Below are 20,376 nucleotides of genomic sequence, written 5' to 3'. Positions count from 1 at the left end.
TGTTTAGCGTGCGCCCGATTTTAGTGCACGCCAAAAACTTCAGCGTGCCTTAGTAAAAGACCCCCATAGTGTCTACTTTTGTGTTGAGTTTGTATGAAGCAGTGAGTAGACAAACTAAGCCATCATATATTTTTCTAAGTGCCTTTATTTTTGAGGCACAAAGAGGAATGACAGCTTGTGCGGCTGTTACAAAATTATTTGTGGTTGGGTAAGAAACCTCGTCTGCTGCTGGCCCTGGTCCAAACTCCGAAGGCTCATGGAGGCATAGGCCTGCCTAATATTAAGTATTTGACAGTGGCCAGCGGCATATAAATGATTGGTATGGGGTACAGAACATTTCTCTCTCACCTCACTGGAATTGCACCTGCTTTCTGGGGTGCACATCAGCCACATTCTACATAAGTTGCCACCAGTGTTTCCTGTAAGGAGTGGCCTGGTGTGTGCAATTTTTTTTGTGTGAGCAACAAGTTTTTAAAAACCAACAATTTTTGAACTCCAGTATTAGCAATGAATTTCTGTATATAGAACAAAAAATAAAAACATTTTTGTGAGCAACCATGTAAAGTCTGTGAGCAACACTCCTAAAATGTATAAGCAATCGCTCATGTGCTCCACTTAGAGGGAACATTGGTTGCCACCTGGAGCTTTTGTGCAGTACCAATGCTTAAGGCCTCTCCTGATGTTTGTAGCTGGATTTGCTGAAGGCACCACTTTTCTGCTACACTGACACCCTATTTATCTCTTTGGGATATCCCAGCTTTCCCCCCAGGGCAGGGACATATAGTTTCTTTACCAGATGGGCCCAATAGGGTATTCTGTATATTGCCATGCAGTTACTGAGGAGGGGAGGTTGACATTTTTTTGAGGCTTTGCATCAAGAATTTTAGCTTCCGGTTTCTCTTTTTTATGCTTATTTGCAATTATGACATTATATCTTTTCACTTCTGTCTGAGTCTTATACTTTGGGGTCACAGCAGAGAGTGCCTCTCAGTTTCCATCATCGTTAACTGAAAGACGCATTCCCGATCTGGATTATAAAACTTTGGCTGCAAATTGTCCTGGGATTTTCAGTGCATCCTTACCTCAGAGCAGCTACTAAATTTTGTCTTGGGGATTCGTAAGATATGGGAATCTATGCAGTTGCAAGAACTTTTGTATACATTTGCCCTGCGGCTACATATATCCCTGCATCGGGCATATCAAGCTTAACATAACTCAGCGAGACATTTGCCCTAAATGTGGAAGGGCTCAAGACACTGGGGCATAGTTGCCTGATTTTGGAGACTTGTGTTGACAGCTATCGCTTCAGATTGGGACTGCTCTAAGGCCTGTGACCCTTAAATTTTATATTTATGCAAATTTACTACTACTACTACTACTTAACATTTCTAAAGTGCTACTAGGGTTACGCAGCGCTGTACAATTTAACTTGGAAGGATAGTCCCTGCTCAAGGAGCTTACAATCTAAAAGACAGGTGTACAATCTAAAAGACAGGTGTAAATCTAGAGACAAGTGTACAATCTAAAAGACAAGTGTAGAGTCGATCTGATAGGGCATACCATATTTCTCGAAAGGTTAGGTGCCGAAAGCAGCATTGAAGAGGTGAGTTTTAAGCAGAGATTTGAAGATGGGTAGGGAGGGGGCTTGGCTTAGGGGTTGAGGAAGATTGTTCCAGGCATAGGGTGAGGCAAGGCAGAATGAGCAAATTTAAAGAAATCAAGCATTACACTTGGAAAAAAAATAAAGGTTTGGTGCGTGAGTCCCTACCACATACAAAAGCTGTAGGGACTCGTGCTAATGGCCACATGCTAATGGGAAAATTAGTACGTGGCCATTAATACAGGAAATAGAAAAATCAGACATTTTTCCCATCAGTGGAAAGTGGCCTTAGTGAGTGAGAATGAAGAAGGAGTGCCCATGCTACCCAATTAGCGCAGGCATGTCTATTCTCTGTCCATGGGCATACATCCTGTGCTATGGGATTAGCACACACTGAACAGGAAACTACCACGGGATGCCTCAGCGTGTCCCGTAGTAGTGCCTTTTTAGTACACAGTAGGTTCACATTAGGCCTACCATGCCTTAGTAAAAGGGCCTCTATGTGATTCACTTGTACTTTTTGGCAATGTGAAAATGAATATTCAGAGCAATGATGTAGTTAACTTAAGAATTAATCACATAAATTAATGGCTTTGAAAAAATAGCACCACGGGCCTTTAAAAATGGAACACAGTTCTTTAATGTATGAGCCTTGACAAAAAGACCTGACACGGGCCGTGTTTCGGTGACTAGCACCTGCGTCAGGGGTCACAGTGATGACGTGGAAAACTCGGGGAATAACTCGAATATATTCCTCTACAATATATTATTCCTTACCCCACGTCTCATATAGTAAAAGCTACAAAGCACCAAGGCACTTTCACTTTCTGTATCCAAGTGGAATAGCAACATTCCATGTAGAATCTCCAATAGTAGCAACATTCCATGTAGAATGTCAAATAGTAGCAACAAAATCTCAATAGTAGCAACATTCCACCTAGAATCTCCAATATTTATTTTTCTTACATTTGTGTCCCGCGCTTTCCCACTCATGGCAGGCTCAATGCAGCTTACATGGGGCAATGGAGGGTTAAGTGACTTGCCCAGAGTCACAAGGAGCTGCCTGTGCCTGAAGTGGGAATTGAACTCAGTTCCTCAGGACCAAAGTCCACCACCCTAACCACTCTAGGCCACTCCTCCACTGTTGCTACTATTTGAGATTCTATTCCACTAGCAACATTCCATGTAGAAGTCGGCCCTTGCAGATCACCAATGTGGCTGCGCAGGCTTCTGCTTCTGTGAGTCTGACGTCCTGCACGTACGTGCAGGACGTCAGACTCACAGAAACAGAAGCCTGCGCAGCCTTCTACATGGAATGTTGCTAGTGGAATAGCAAACAAAAAACACAGCACCACGGGCCTTTAAAAATGGAACACAGTTCTTTAATGAATGAGCCTTGACAAAAAGACCCGACACGGGCCGTGTTTCGGTGACTAGCACCTGCGTCAGGGGTCACAGTGATGACGTGGAAAACTTGGGGAATAACTCGAATATATTCCTCTACAATATATTATTCCTATAGTATTTGCTGCCTCATGATTTGACAACTTTTATCAATTGCACAATCCTCTTGGTAATGTCTGTGGCATTATGGTTTGTTATACTTATTGAAACCCTTCTGTTTGGCAATACAGTCTAAGTAAGGAATAATATATTGTAGAGGAATATATTCGAGTTATTCCCCAAGTTTTCCATGTCATTACTGTGACCCCTGACGCAGGTGCTAGTCACCGAAACACGGCCCGTGTCGGGTCTTTTTGTCAAGGCTCATTCATTAAAGAATTGTGTTCCATTTTTAAAGGCCCGTGGTGCTGTTTTTTTTTTGTTTGGACTTTAGTTTGTACTTTGTTCCCTCTCTTTTGTTACATTTGAAAAAATAGCATCACCACCAGCAAACATTTTAGCAAGACATCTCAATGTCTGGTCAAACCAAAGCAGAAAGTGGGCTAAAAAAAATCCCATAAGAATCCTCTAATTCACTTGTTATGGAGATAAAAACCCTTTGAAAAAGAACATGATCAAGATTTCTTTTTTTCAACATTGTTACTGTATTTTGTCTTACCTCTAACGACGCCATGCAGAACAACAGTCACAGTCCAAATTCCAAACATCTGCAAGATATTAAAGAATAAAAATGAAGCTGTACTGTACTGTTTCATGTGAATTTACCAAAGCCGAGCCAACCATCTTTTTAAATCTAAGGATCTTAGCAAATTATTTAAGTAGACACTGAGGGGCATAATCGAACGAAAACGTCTATCTCCATGGGCGTTTATCTCCGAGAACGGGTCCGTGAAGGGGCGGAGCGAACCGTATTTTCGAAAAAAATAGACGTCCATGTTTTATTCGACAATTTGTGAGCTGGGCGTTTTTGTTTTTCAGCGATAATAGAAAATGAAAGCGCCCAGCTCAAAAACGAATAAATCCAAGGCATTTGTTCGTGGGAGGGGCCAGGATTCATAGTGCACTGGTCCCCCTCACATGCCAGGACACCAACCGGGCACCCTAGGGGGCACTTTTACAAAAAAAAAAAAAAAAAGGTAAAAGAGCTCCCAGGTGCATAGCACCCTTCCCTTGTGTGTTGAGCCCCCCAAATCCCCCTCAAAACCCACTGCCCACCAGTCTACACCATTACTATAGCCCTAAGGGGTGAAGGGGGGCACCTACATGTGGGTACAGTGGGTTTGGGGGGGTTGGACGACTAAGCATTAAGCAGCACAATTGTAACAGGTAGGGGGGGGATGGGCCTGGGTCCATCTGCCTGAAGTCCACTGTACCCCCTAACAACTGCTCCAGGGACCTGCATACTGCTGCCAGGGAGGTGGGTATGACATTTGAGGGTGAAAATAAAAAGTTGTGAAACATCATTTTTTTGTGGTGGGAGGGGGTTAGTGACCACTGGGGCAGTCAGGGGAGGTCATCCCCGATTCCCTTTGGGGGTAATCTGGTCATTTAGGGCACTTTTTGGGGCCTTATTCATGAAAAAATAGGGTCCAGGAAAAGTGCCCTAAATTCTAGCTACAAACGCATACTTTTTTTCCATTATCGGCGAAAGGCGCCCATCTCTGTTCGGGTGATAACCATGCCCCAGTCCCGCCTTCACCACGCCTCCGACATGCCCCCGTCAACTTTGTACGTTTCCGCGATGGAGTGCAGTTGAAAACGTCCAAGTTCGGCTTTCGATTATACCGCGTTATTCGTTTTTGTGAGATAAACGTCCATCTCCCGATTTAGGTCGGAACTTGGGCGTTTTTCTCGTTCGATTATAAGCAGGACTGTCATTTATCGTTTATTAGACTTGATACACCACTTATGTTGCAGTGCAAATCAGTGGTTTACAATATAAAAGCATACATAGAACAACACAAAAATAGAAAGAAACTCCATTAAATAAATAGGAAAGAAACACCCATTCTCACAAGAAGCAATAGAAAACATTCAGAACTTCCCATGCTTCAATGTACCTCTACCAACCACTTTGATATGTGTCCACAAGACACTCACACATTTGAGAGTCTGAGCTCAGAGTAACATTTATGCCCATGGGGCTTGCTGATTTGCCTGTCTGTAGCTCAGCCCCAAGCAGCAAAGACAAGTTGGACAATTTGAGCTGACCCCTCCATATTCAACAAATGCATCCATAGGACCAGGACAAGGAGTAGTTGAGGTCTCCGAGGGAAAGGCCTGCAATTTACCCTTGCATTTTCCCATCAAGAATAGTTCAGGTAAGAGATTGCAAGAGGGAGTTACTCAATGTGCCACCATCTTAACCCCTCCCCCTCTTAACTCCTCCCCCTGCATACAGTTCATTTTAGATATTAGAATAAGATGAGGAAACAGGGAGGCTGTATATAGCTCCTGAATTACAATAATTTTCATTAGCGTGTGACTGTCATTGGACATCTCTTTCCAACCTCATCCATTTCCATGGGCTTTATGGGAAACTCATTACTATCAGAATTACAACAGGAAAAGAATCACCCAAATACACCTTCTTATAAATAATAAAGCTTTGCCCCAGTCTTCCAGCTCCTTTCTTTATCCTTGTCTCTCTTTATGTAGCCTACAATCATGTTGACTTTCCATCTACTCTCTGGATTCCTTTACCCAGAATGTTCTACCTTTTCTGAGTTCCTCTGCTCCTAACCACACATCTTTCCCTCATCTCTTCCTGTCCCTCTCTCTGTTCCCTAACACATCACAGTCTTCCAATACCCCTCTCCCCCATCTCTCCCCACTCAACCTATCTCTCTCTGTCTCTTCACTCCCTGTATTCCCTCACCCCCCTCATATCCTTTGCGCACTGCTCATCATCTTACCTGCCTTCAAAGTAGGACCTGGATATACTCTTATTACTGCAGGAGGACCCACTTTTGCAAGAGGCTCAGCATATTGTATTTATTTATTTGTTTAAAAAACGTATATCTCGCTTAAATTTAAGCAGCTAACAGAAAAAAAAACTCTACATAATAATAATTCTCTGAGGACAAGCAGGCTGCTTGTTCTCACAATTGGGTCGGCGTCCATGGCGGCCCAGGAACCGGCAAAGGAATTTTGCAAGCAAAAATAAAGTATTTTGGGAAAGTTCCGTTGCGCAAGCAGCACGCACCGTGCATGTGCGAACGTCTTCCCGCCCGTTGCGGTTAGGTGCGGCAGTGTTTTTCCCTACTGCTCCTTCAGGCCCAGGAACAAGACTTCTCTCGTCTTCCTTTTACGCCTTTTTTCTTTTATAACCTGAATCTAAAATATATATATATAGTTTCCCGTAGATTCCTTATTTATTTTTTTTCATCCATTTTAAAGTTTCCTTTCTTTTTCGACGCGGCCAGCCTTTAGGCCAAGCGGTCGGGTTCTTCCCTTTTTGTGCTCTTTCCTTTTTGGCACAATCGCGTTGTTTGATTTTGCCAAGGCAGTTTTTTCTTCCATGTCATCGAAGACACCCAGCGGCTTCAAACGTTGTACTCGGTGCAACCGGACCTTCTCAGGTAGTGATACCCATGCTTGGTGTATTCAGTGCCTTGTGCCCGACCATAGCCCAGCTGCTTGTGGTCTGTGTCTTCGTATGAAGAAATGGACCCAAGCGTCTCGAGAAGCCCAATGGGAAAAGCTTTTTGGGGCTCAGTTCGGACCTTCGACGTCGACATTGACATCGGTACCAAGGTCATCGACATCAACAGGAGCATTGACGTCGGGGAGCAAGGTAATGGCTGCTGAGAGACCAACTCACACTGGGAGCAGTGAAGCGTCAAGTGTGTCTCCACCTGTCTCGAGGCCTCCTGCTGTGCAGGCCCCCCGGGACCGACCTTTATCGGAGCCGGCCCTGAGGAGACGTGAGGATTCCACGTCATCCTCATCGGTACCGAGGAGTTTCGATGACGGACGTTGAGCGAAGGCTAAGAAGCATTATCATCATTCTCCTTCGACGCATGGTACTGGGAGCTCCGGGGCGTCGAGAGATTCGGCACCTAAGAAGCGTGGGCGCTGAGAGGATCGCTCCCCCTCAATAGAGGAGGTGCCGATGCGTCGCTGTCCCAGCAGTGCGGTACCTGCTCCCGAGCCTCCATGGATTCTGACGCCGCCTGTTCCACCGACCCCGCAGCCTTCTCTGATGGCAGCTCTCGACGAGCAACAAGGCCTTGTTTCCAGAACTTCTGGAAGGCTTACTGCGCCAATCAGCTTCGATGTCGGGGGTGCTTGCGCCCTCGATGCCATCTGCTGAAGCGGTGCCTGGCCCTTCACCTGTGGTGAGGTCTCTGTGGTGCCGCCTGTGGCATCTGCGTCGGCTGCCACCCAGGTCGACTCCCCTTCGACGTCGGTGGAGGGAGCTTCGCTGCAGTCGGATTGGGCGTTGACCTCTTGACATCGCCACAGAGGACATCGTTCCTCGGCGTCGAGACAGGTCCAATGTCAGAGTACTTTGACTCAAGTTGCATCTGACACTGAGCAGGAGCGCTCATGGGAATCAGAGGAAGATCCCAGGTACTTCTCTTCCGATGAGTCTTTTGAGATTCCATCTAACCCTTCTCCTCCACTGGAAAGAAGACTATCTCCACCAGAGAGTCTGTCTTTCTCCTCTTTTGTCCGGAAAATGGCTACGGCTATTCCTTTCCCTGTGGAGGTTGAGGATCCACGGTGAACCTGGGTTGATGAGGTCCCAGTTACCCCACAAAAACTAGAGGATCTTGTTAATCACATTAAAAAGCATAATGATGCTATGGATTCTCTTTCCCACCGGGCACCTTCTGCTACAGCCTCCTCATCTAGGAGGTTTTTTTTGGAGGGAAGAGAAGAGCTCCCTATTCCTACTCTAGGCATAGGTACACTCCTGCTTCTCGGCAGCCTACCCAGGCTCAGCCCCAGCGTGCTCGTTCTCGTCAACGGTGTGTATCTAAGGCCCATTCTGCTCCCCAGCAAAAGCAAGGGACAGGCTTTTGACTGGCTCCAGTTCAGCATAGCCTCAGTAAAAGTGTCTGTACCGGACGACTTGCCGGTAGGGGAGAGGTTGATATTTTTTTCACCAAAGGTGGCCTCTCATAACCTCCGACCTTTGGGTTCTTCAAATAGTTAGGATATACCCTCAATCTGGAATCCAAACCGCCAAATTGCCCACCAGGAGCTCATTCTTACAGCTCCCAGAACAGGCAGGTACTTGCAGAGGAACTCTCCGCCCTTCTAAAGGCCAATGTGGTTGAACCCATTCCACCAGGGGAAGAAGGGCTGGGATTCTATTCCAGGTACTTGTGCAAAAGAAAATGGAGGAGATGTGTCCCATCCTAGACCTAAGGGCCCTGAACAAATTTCTAGTCCGAGAGAAGTTCAGGATGGTTTCCCTGGGCACCCTTCTTCCCATGATTCAGGAAAACGATTGGCTATGCTCTCTGGACTTAAAGGATGCTTACAGGAAGTAAGCCTTTTCCACAGGAAGTATCTTCAGTTTGGGCTAGGAACACAGCACTTTCAGTATTGTGTACTGCCCTTTGGTCTGGCGTCTGTACCCAGGGTGTTCACAAAGTGCTTGGCTGTAGTCGCAGTGTTGCTACGCAGACTGGGAGTGCATGTCTTCCCTTATCTCGATGATTGGCTGGTGAAGACCACATCGGACGTGGGTGCTCTACAGTCCATGCGAATGACTATTCAGGTGCTAGAGCTACTGGGGTTCGTGATCAATTATACCAAGTCCCATCTCACCCCAGTTCAAAAATTGGAGTTCTTTGGAGCACTGTTGGACACAAAGACAGCTTGAGCTTTTCTCCCCAAGATGAGGGCAGACAATCTTCTGTCCCTAATGTCTATGGTTTGAGCATCTCAACAGGTCACGGCTCGGCAGATGTTGAGACTTCTGGGGCACATGGCCTCCACAGTTCCACGTCCCATGGCTGTCTCTGCATGAGATCAGCTCAATGGACCCTAGCTTCCCAGTGGTATCAAGCTGCGGGAAGTCTGGAAGATGTGATCCAACTGTCCACCGACTTTTGGAATTCCTTGCAGTGGTGGACGATTCAATCTAATTTGACTTTGGGATGTCCATTCCAAATCCCTCAGCCGCAAAAAGTGCTGACAACGGATTCATCCATCCTGGGGTGGGGAGCTCATGTAGATGGACTTCACACTCAAAGAGCTTGGTCCTTTCATGGAAAAGGTCTTCAGATCAACTTCCTGGAATTACGAGCGATCTGGAATGCTCTAAAGGCTTTCAGAGACCAGCTGTCAAACCAAATAATATTGATTCAGACAGACAATCAGGTTGCCATGTATTACACCAACAAGCATGGGGGCACCGGATCTTGCCCCCTATGTCAGGAAGCCGTCCAGATGTGGCTTTGGGCTCGCCATCACGGCATGTTTCTTCAAGCCACTTATCTGCAGGCGTAAACAAAAGTCTGGCTGACAGGTTGAGCAGGATAATGCAACCTCACGAGTGGTCACTGAACATGGGCGTAGTCTGCAAGATCTTCCGAGCGTGGGGCACCCCTCGGTGGATCTCTTTGCCACTCATATCAATCACAAGGTTCAAAAGTTCTGTTCCAGGCTTCAGACCCACGACAGACTAGTGTCAAATGCGTTTCTCCTACATTGGGGAACAGGTCTTCTGTATGCTTATCCTCCCATACCTCTAGTAGGGAAGACTTTGCTGAAACTCAGGCAAGACCGCGGAACCATGATCCTGATTGCACCCTTCTGGCCGCATCAGATTTGGTTCCATCTTCTTCTGGAGTTGTCCTCCGAGGAACCGTGGAGATTGGAATGTTTTCCAACTCTCATCACTCAGAACAAGGGGTCACTGATACATCCCGATCTCCAGTCTCTGGCTCTCACGGCCTGGATGTTGAGGGCTTAGAATTTGCCTCCTTGGGTCTTTCAGAGAGTGTATCTCGAGTCTTGCTTGCTTCCAGGAAAGATTCCACTAAGATGTGTTACTCGTTCAAATGGAGGAGATTTGCCGTCTGATGTGACAGCAAGGCCCTAGATCCTCTTTCTTGTCCTACACAGATCCTGCTTGAATACCTTCTACACTTGTCAGAGTCTGGTCTGAAGTCCAACTCCGTAAGAGTTCACCTTAGTGCGATTAGTGCTTATCATCGCCGTGTAGAGGGTAAGCCTATATCTGGACAGCCTTTAGTTGTTCGATTCATGAAAGGTTTGCTTTTGTCAAAGCCCCCAGTCAAACCTCCACCAGTGTCATGGGATCTCAACATCATTGTCACTTAGCTGATGAAAGCTCCTTTTGAGCCACTGAATTCCTGTCATCTGAAGGACTTGATCTGGAAGGTTGTTTTCTTGGTGGCTGTTGCTTCAGCTTGTAGAGTCAGTGAGCTTCAGGCCTTGGTAGTGCATGCACCTTATATCAAGTTCCATCACAACAGAGTAGTCCTCCGCACGCACCCTAAGTTCCTGCCGAAGGTGGTGTCAGATTTCTATCTGAACCAGTCAATTGTCTTGTCAACATTCTTTCCCCGTCCTCATACCCGCCCTTGCGAAAGCAGTTTGCATACCTTGGACTGCAAGAGAGCATTGGCCTTTTACGTGGAGCGGACAAAGCCCTTCAGACCGCCCAGTTCGTTTCTTTCGACCCCAACAGGAGGGGAGTCGCCATCGGAAAACGCACAATCTCCAATTGGCTAGTAGATTGCATTTCCTTCACATGCCCAGGCTGGGCTGACTCTAGAGGGCCATGTCACGGCTCATAATGTTAGAGCCATGGCTGCATCAGTGGCTCACTTGAAGTCTGCCTCCATTGAAGAGATTTGCAAGGCTGCAACGTGGTCATCAGTCCACACATTCACATCTCATTACTTTCTCCAGCAGGATACCCGATGCGACAGTCGGTTCGGGCAGGCGGTGCTGCAGAATCTGTTCAGGGGGTTTAGAATCCAACTCCACCCCCCTAGGCCCATTTTGATTATGTTCCAGGCTGCACTCTCAGTTAGTTGATTTTGGTTTTTAGGTCAATCTATGTTATGTCCTCGCCGTTGCAAGGCCAAATTGACCAATGTTCATTGTTTTGGGTGAGCCTGGGTGCTAGGGATACCCCAATTGTGAGAGCAAGCAGCCTGCTTGGCCTTGGAGAAAGCGAAGATACTTACCTGTAGCAGGTATTCTCCGAGGACAGCAGGCTGATTGTTCTCACACACCTGCCCTCCTCCCCTTTGGAGTTGTTGTTGTTATTGTTGTTTCTTGTTCATATGCTTTTTGATTAAACTAAGAAGACACGCTCATGCGGCGGGCGGGAAGACGTTCGCACATGTGCGGTGTGTGCTGCTCGCGCAACGGAACTTTCCCAAAAGACTTTATTTTTGCTTGCAAAATTCCTTTGCCAGTTCCTGGGCCGCCGTGGACAACGACCCAATTGTGAGAACAATCAGCCTGCTTTCCTCGGAGGATACTTGCTATAGGTAAGTATCTTCGCTTTACAATCACAAACATACAAACAACAAATGCGCTGCTATTCCCAACATATTTTACAAAAATAATAGCTGCCAACAGTTTGATGGAGAAGAAACAAAACTTTAAACTGTATCCTGAACCTCACGAGCAACCAGTGTAGCTGTTTCAAAGTAGAAGTAATATGATCCAACTTCAAAACACCTACAACCACCCTCGCAGCAGCACTCTGCACAACCTGTAAAGCTTTGACCCTAGCACTAGACAGCACTAGACACTCCCAAATAAAGAGAACATATGAAAGAACATAAAAACATAAGAGTAGCCATACTGGGTCAGACCAATGGACAGACCAGTTTTCCAAACAGTGGCCAATTCAGGTCACTAGCACCTGGCAGAAACCCAAATCATGGCAACACTCCATACTACAGTCCCAGGGCAAGCAGACTATGGACTAAGTAATTGTAGAATATTGATAAACACAGGATTTTAAAATAGTGGAGGAGTGGCCCAGTGGTTAGGGTGGTGGACTGTGGTCCTGAGGAACTGAGTTCAATTCCCACCTCAGGCACAGGCAGCTCCTTGTGACTCTGGGCAAGTCACTTAACCCTCCATTGCCCCATGTAAGCCGCATTGAGCCTGCCGTGCGGGGTACAAATGTAACAAAAAAAAGCAAACTTTATTAGCTAGTCTCCATACCCTTTTCTCCATAGTTTTAAAACTTGAAGTTTCTGCCACAGCATTTTTAGAGTCTCTAGAAGGCACACAAAGGCCCAGTTCAGTCCTCATTAACAACCCACCCACCCTCCCCAGCTCTCACCCACCCCTAGCTCAACTCTTCATTTACAGTCAATTATTATAATATAAGAAACGAGGGCTTGTTATTTGCTGTTGATATTATATATGGCATTGTAAATGTGGATATATTGTTAAATTTACTGTGCCATGTTTATGTTAGATGCGTGTGAGGTTATAAAGGGTCCTTTTACCAAGCTTCGGTAAGTACTGAAGTGTGCTTAGCGCAGCTTAAAAGGGTTTACTATGGGGAATGCTGAGGTATCAAGTGGTAAAATCCCAAAGTCTGCACATTACCCACATGCAAAAAAATAGTTTATTTTTCTTTAATTTTGCTTATAAACTTATTTTATAATCTCCACAAAGTAAAAGAAATGGAGGGGCCCTTTGACTAAGGCACGTCAAAAGTGGACTACGCTGGTGTAGGCATGTGTTTTGGACGTGCGCTGGTCCATTTCCTCAGCGTGCCTGGAAAAAAGGCATTTTTTAAAAATGTGCTGGAAAATGGACATGCGGCAAAAATAAAAACCTTACTGCCAGCCATTGATTTAGCAGTAAGGTCTCACCCGCTAACCAGGTGGTAAGCATTCAGTGCATGTAAACTGCCGATTACAGCCAGTTAAGTGCCACACGGTAGAAAATGTTTTCTACCACTTGTTTTGGGAGTGCACCAAAAAAGGAAGTAGCTCCCGGGGCATGTGGTAGCCAATTTGATGCACATTGGACACACATAAGTGCCTACATGCCTTTGTAAAAGGGCCCCTGAGAGTCTTATTTTAGCTAAAGAGAATCCACGTACGTGGAGAACTCAGTAGATCCCACGAAGCATAAAATGAAAATAAAAAGAGGTGGGAATATAAACCAGGCTATCCAAAAAAAAAAACTGGAACCAACCAAAGTCAATTGAATAGTAAGACAAAAAATGTTTATTCATTTCACATTAAAAATGACTCGACACAACGTTGTGTTTCGGCCTGCTTTTTTGCAGACTGCAGTGATAGATGGTTCATTTTCCAAACGGTCTTTCCGAGACCATTTTTATGTCTTTGTCTGCAGATTTTTTACTTGAGATTTGAGATTTTGTCATATCATCAATTTATGATCTTACTTTAATTTTTATTTTAGACATAAGACTCCTGATGTAGGCCAGCAGGCCGAAACACAACGTTGTGTCGAGTCATTTTTAATGTGAAATTAATAAACATTTTTTGTCTTAATATTCAATTGACTTTGGTTGGCTCCAGTTTTTTTTGGATAGCCTGGGTTATATTCCCACCTCTTTTTATTTTCAGTCTTATTTTATACCTATGGGCTTTAGCACACACTCATGTCTGGTTGCGCATGCTAACCATTAGTGAAATGGCCCCTAGGATTGTTAAATTTAATAAAAAATGATCAGCTCTATTTTGGTACAGTCAGATGAAACAGCTTCATTTTTATTCTTTAATATCTTGCAGATGTTTACCATTTGGACTGTGACTGTTCTGCTTGTTGGCGTCGTTAGAGGTGAGAGAAGATAAAGTAACAATTTTGAAAAAAGATTTTTTGATCATTTTCTTTATCAAAAGTTGTTGTTTTTTTTTCTCCTTACCGATGATTTGCTAATTGTGTGCACAAACATGTTACATCTGTGAGATACAGTATCATGATCGCTATATTTTAGTCTTCTGCAATGCATGGAAATAACGGTTAATGATTGACATCAGAATATACGGTGATATCTTTTTACCTTTCGGTCAAGGTAACATAATTCGTTTCTTGTCTAGCTTTCAGGAGTTACCACTGCCTCAGGTCCAAATAGAAAAACCAATCAGTCAATATTCAGCAGGTCTCAATGTACTGAAAGTTAATTATATGATTCTTAGGTAGAATTTAGTCCACTTTCTGCTAATATGTTTGCTGTTCGTGGTGCTATTTTTTCAATTCCCTTAATTTATGTAATTAATTCTGAAGTTAACTGCATCATTGTATTAAATGTTCATTTTTACATTGCCAGAAAAAAAAAACCAAATGAATCGCACAGTTTTATGACACTCCTGCTTTGTTCTCCCACACTCCTCACCAGTTCTCTCAGCACTGTCACAGGTCCTGGATTCTGTTCCATGGCTGATGATGACATCTGCCCTCCTTGGCCATTTTTCATGATTAGCAGCAATGATATCTCCACTGCTCTCTTGCCTTCCCAGCAAAACTACTGGGGGTATTGCTCAAGGAAAAAATGGCATTAAATATATAAGGACCCTTTACCAAACAGCAGTAAAAAGTGGCCTTAGTGCGGCCTTACACTGGTCATTTCCACGCACTAAGGCTATTTTTACCACTGGGGTGAAATGGCTGAATTTTCTATTTCTGTATTAATAGCCACACATTAGCACGTGAGCCCCCACTGCTGCCTATTTTGTAGGCATTCGGAACTCGCGCACTAAACATGTGCTGATTGGTTAACACGTGACAATATAAAAGTCAAGCTTACATCTTTATTAAGGGGTCCTTTTACTAAGGGCATCTTATCATTTAGCAAATGCTAATCGTTAGTGTGCACTTAGGGGTCCTTTTACCAAGCTGTGCCTTTGGGTAAGATACTGATGCTAATAAACCATCTAATATAATAATTTGCTCCTCCTACATTCCAATGTGTCTCACTGGGATCGTAACCACCTGCTGATATCACTCATCCAACGTTCTCCATCCCCTCTCCCTCCCAGTTCCATGGGATCCTGGAAATGGGAGGGAGGGAGGGGGACACTGGAACTCGGGGGGGGGGGGGAAGGGAGGGGGGCCTGGAACTCAGAGGGAGGTGGAGGGGGCAGGGGAGAGATGCTGCACATGGATGAATGGAGGGGGCAGGGCACAGAGGACGTTGCCTGCATATGGAGAGAGCACAATGCAGGGGAGAGAGCATAATTTATTTATTTATTGCATTTGTATCCCACATTTTCCCACCTTTTTGCGGGTTCAGTGTGGCTTACAATATGAGTTGAATGTTGGAAATACAATTTGTTACAGATAGTTATGGATTACATTATGCAGGGTTAAGCGAAACAATTGAGGTGTCGTTAAGGGATGTAATAATGGAATAATGCAGGGGAGAGATGGGACCCTGAAACTCGGAGGCAGGGAGGGGATGACCCTGGAACTCAGAGGCAGGGAGGGGATGACCCTTGAACTCGGAGGCAGCGAGGGAGGGAGGGGACGACCCTGGAACTCGGAGGGAGGGAGGGGGGATGACCCTGGAACTCGGAGGGAGGGAGGGGGGGACGACCCTGGAACTTGGAGGGCGGGAGGGTGGGGGGACCCTGGAACAGGGAGGGAGGGGGGCCCTGGCACACACTCTCATGCTCACACACACACACGGTAGCTCATGCTCCATATACTAAATTTTATCATAGAGTAGTCCTCCGCATTCACCCTAAGTTCCTGCCAAAGGTGGTGTCGGAGTTCCATCTGAACCAGTCAATTGTCTTGCCAACATTTTTTCCCCGTCCACATACTCACCCTGCTGAACGTCAGTTGCACACGTTGGACTGCAAGCAAGCATTGGCCTTCTATGTGGAGCGGACAACCCCCTTTAGACAGTCCGCCCAAATGTTTGTTTCTTTCGATCCCAACAGAAGGGGAGTGGCTGTCGGGAAACGCACCATTTCCAATTGGCTAGCAGATTGCATTTCCTTCACTTTTGCCCAAGCTGGGCTGACTCTTGAGGGTCATGTCACGGTTCATAGTGTTAGAGCCATGGCAGTGTCAGTGGCTCACTTGAAGTCAGCCACTATTGAAGAGATTTGCAAGGCTGCGATGTGGTCTTCAGTCCACACATTCACATCTCATTACTGCCTTCAGCAGGATACCCGACGCGACAGTCGGTTTGGGCAGTCCGTGCTGCAGAATCTGTTTGGGGTTTAGAATCCAACTCCACCCCCCTAGGCCCATTTTTGTTCTGTTCCAGGCTGCACTCTCAGTTAGTTGTTCTGTTTTTAGGTCAATCTCAGTTATGTCTTCGCCTTTGCGAGACCCAATTGACCCTGTTTGTTGTTTTGAGTGAGCCTGGGGGCTAGGGATACCCCATCAGTGAGAACAAGCAGCCTGCTTGTCCTCGGAGAAAGCAAAGTTACTTACCTGTAGCAGGTATTCTCCGAGGACAGCAGGCTGATTGTTCTCACACACCCGCCTACCTCCCCTTTGGAGTTGAATCTTCCCTTGTCTTTGCTTTCTATACTGACTGTGAGGCACGCTCGCGTTACGGGCGGGAAGTCGGTTGTGCACGTGCGGTGCGTGCACGTGTGCACGAGGGCTCTAGCAAACTTTGTTGCTAGGGAAATCTCCGATCCTGGGGCTGCCGTTGGACATCACCCATAAGTGAGAACAATCAGCCTGCTGTCCTTGGAGAATACCTGCTACAGGTAAGTAACTTCGCTAACTGTCAGGCTCATTTTCGAAAGAGATGGACGTCCATCTTTAGACATAAATTGGAACATGGGTGTCCATCTCCCAGAGATGTCCAAATCAGTATAATCGAAACCCAAATTTGGATGTCTCCAACTGAAGTCCGTCGCAAGGACGTCCAAATCTCAAGGGGGCGTATTGGAGGCGTGGTGAAGGCGGGACTTGGGCGTGCCTAAGACTTGGACATCTTTAAACATAATCGAAAAAAGCAGGGACCTAACTTGGACATTTTCACCCGGACGTGTTTTTATAACGAATAAGGCACAAAAAGATGCCAGAAATGACCAGATGACCACCGGAGGAAATCGGGGATGACCTCCCGTTACTCCCCCAGTGGTCACTAACCCCCTCCCACCCTTAAAAAACATCTTTAAAAATATTTCGTTCTAGGCTTAGATGTCATACTCATGTCCATGACAGCGCATGCAGGTCCCTGGAACAGTTTTAGTGGCTGCAGTGCACTTCAGACAGGCGGATCCAGGCCCATACGCCCTACAAAACCCACCAGAAACCCTCTGTACCCATATATAGGTGCCCCCCTTCACTCATAAGGGCTATAGTAGTGGTGTACAGTTGGGGGTAGTGGGTTTTGGGGGGCTCAGCACACAAGGTAAGGGAACTGTGTACGTGGGAGCACTTTATGAAGTCCACTGCAGTGCCCCCTAAGGTGCCCGGTTGGTGTCCTGGCATGTCAGGGGGACCAGTACACTACAAATGCTGGCTCCTCCCACGTCCAAATGGCTTGCATTTGGACGTTTTTGACATGGACGTGTTTGGTTTCAAAAATCGCCGAAACTCAGACGTCCATGTCTAGGGACATCCAAATCCAAGGACGTCCTTGGTATTTTCGAAACGAAAGATGGACGTCCATCTTTTTTCAAATATATGCTTTTCCCCCGCCCCCGAATTTGGACATTTTACAAAGACGTCCAAATTCCAATTTGGATGTTTCTTTTGAAAGTGCCCCTCCATGCCACAGCTCGACATGTATAAGTTACTAAAATATTGAGCTTTCTGTTGTCTGTAAATACAGGGCGTGAAGTTTGTTATAATGATCTTGGATGCTTTACGAGCAGTTTTCCCTGGAGTGGTCTACCAGAGAGCCCAGAAGAGATCAACACTCGCTTCCTTGTCTTCACTAAAGATACTATGGAAAATTATAAAGTAAGACCTCGAAATATTTATATATGTTCTCCATAAGCCTTTTTATTCTTCATGTGTAACTGTATTTAGTTTTGCAAACCACTGTGATAAGCTTGTATATGTTTAGTAGTATTGCAAGAGACTGTAATATAGTAAGTGATGGTAGATAATGGATGGTGCATCCAGTCTGCCCAACAGTCACATTCATTATCAATTTGATTGAAATCAACAATGAATGTGATATTATATACTACTTAATCATGGTCTTGCTTTGGTGTTTCTGGGACATAGATTTTCAAAAGATGTTTGACAAAGTACCTCACGAAAGACTCCAGAAGAAATTGAAGAGTCATGGGATAGAAGGTAGTGTTCTATTGTGGATTAAACACTGGTTAAAAGATAAAAAAACAGTGAGTAGGGTTAAATGGTCAGTATTCTAAATAGGTTCCACAGGGGTCTGTACTGAGACTACTGCTTTTTAACATACCGTATTTTTCGGACTATAAGACGCACTTTTTTTCCCCCAAATTTGGGAGGAAAATGGGGGGTGCATCTTATAGTCCAAAGGTAGATTTGGCTGGCTGGCTGGCAGGCCGCCCGCCCTCCGAGTTTGGGATCGCCGTCAGGGTTACCTCCTCCCCCCCCCCCCCCGGCCCTGTCACCACTTCTCCCTACTCAAACGATCTTCCCTGGTGGTCTAGTGACATCGGGGCAGGAAAGAGCTCCCTCTTTCCTGCCCAGTGCGCTGCTCTCTATCCTCCTGTATGCAGCCTGACGGTCTCGGCGAGATTCAAAATGGCCGCCGAGACTTCAATTCTCGGCGGCCATTTTGAATCTCGCCGAGACCGTCAGCAATGCATACAGGAGGATGGAGAGCAGCGCGCTGGGCAGGAAAGAGGGAGCTCTTTCCTGCCCCAATGTCACTAGACCACCAGGGAAGATCGCGTGAGTAGGGAGAAGTGGTGACAGGGCCGGGGGGGGGGGGGGGGGAGGTAACCCTGACGGCGATCCCGAACTCGGAGGGAGGGAGGGATTCGGACAAGACGCACCGGAGCACCTAGGTTTTAGAGTTGGGAAAAAGGAAAAAAATTTTTTTCCTATTTCCCTCCTCTAAAACCTAGGTGCGTCTTATGGTCCAGTGCGTCTTATAGTCCGAAAAATACGGTATTTATAAATGTTCTAGGGAGTAACTAGTGAGGTAATTAAATTTGCTGATGACTCAAAGTTATTCAAAGTTGTTAAATTGCAAGAGAATTGTGAAAAATTACAAGAGGACCTTATGAGACTGGAAGACTGGGCATCTAAATGGCAGATGATGTTTAATGGGAGCAAGTGCAAAGTGATGCATATGGGAGAAAGGAACCCGAATTATAGTTGTGTAATGCAAGGTTCCACATTAGGAGTCACCAACTAGGAAAGGGATCTAGGCATCATTGTTGATGAAACGTTGAAACCCTCTGCTCAGTGTACAGTGGCAGCTAAGAAAGCAAATAGAATGTTAGGTATTATTAGGAAAGGAATGGAAAACAAAAATGAGGATGTTATAATGCCTTTGTATTGCTCCATGGTGTTCAATTCTAGTCACCACACCTCAAAAAAGATACAGTGGAATTAGAAAAGGTACAGAGAAGGGTGATGAAAATGATAAAGGTGATGGGATGAGTTCCCTATGAGGAAAGGCTAAAGCGACTAGGGCTCTTCAGCCTAGAGAAAAAAATGGCTGAGGGGGAGATATGATAGAGGTCTATAAAATAATGAATGGAGTGGAACGGGTAGACGTGAATCGCTTGCTAACTCTTTCCAAAAATACTAGGATGAGGGGGCACACAATGAAGCTACAAAGTAGTAAATTTAAAATGAATCGGAGAAAATATTTCTTCACTCAATGTGTAATTAAACTCTGGAATTCGTTGCCAGAGAATGTGGTAAAAGCAGTTAGCTTAGCGAGGGTTAAAAAAGGTTTGGATGGCTTCCTAAAGGAAAACTCCATAGTCTATTATTAAAATGGATTTGGGAAAATCCACTGCATATTTCTAGAATAAGCAGCATAAAATGTATTGTACTGTTTTGGGATCTTGCCAGGTACTTGTGACCTGGATTGGCCACTGTTGGAAACAGGATGCTGGGCTTGATGTACCTTCGGTCTATCCCAGTATGGCAATACTTATGTACTTATGTAAGTCCGCCCAGCTCTGTCCTTATGTCCCAGCTACTGGTGTTGTGCTGTCAATGTTACATATAGACAAATACTCCTGTCCATGCCTATCCTGAAAGCCAGGTGTCGGTTTTCAAGGCTATATTTCTCCTCCCAATCTCTCCTCTTCCATCAGGCACAGACCCCTTTAGGGCCTAGGGCTGTCCTCCTTCCAAGAGTGCACCTCACTGGGTCACACCCTGGCCTTGAGCAGATGCTTTTCTGCTCTGCGTTCCTCCTGGATAGGTCTCCCCAATCCTACCAGAGCTCTTTCTCCTGCTCCAGTTATTGCGAGAACAGCAATAACTGCTCCTTAATTTCT

General features: G+C 45.6%; 1 protein-coding gene across 1 annotated transcript in view; it reads left to right on the top strand.

Annotated features, from left to right (window-relative positions):
- Positions 1-6,697: 6,697 nt before the first annotated feature.
- Positions 6,698-20,376, top strand: part of LOC115471042 (inactive pancreatic lipase-related protein 1-like) — a 56,109-nt gene continuing 42,430 nt past the window's right edge. The window contains exons 1-2 of the mRNA XM_030204710.1: positions 6,698-6,800; positions 17,712-17,881. Coding sequence (XP_030060570.1) covers positions 6,698-6,800; positions 17,712-17,881 — 273 coding nt within the window. The remainder of the gene's footprint in view (positions 6,801-17,711; positions 17,882-20,376) is intronic.

Source organism: Microcaecilia unicolor, chromosome 5 (genome assembly GCF_901765095.1).
Source record: "Microcaecilia unicolor chromosome 5, aMicUni1.1, whole genome shotgun sequence".
In the NCBI taxonomy this organism is placed as follows: Eukaryota; Metazoa; Chordata; class Amphibia; order Gymnophiona; family Siphonopidae; genus Microcaecilia; species Microcaecilia unicolor.
Note: the sequence above shows the minus strand (reverse complement) of the source record. Positions and strands in the feature narration are given on the sequence as shown.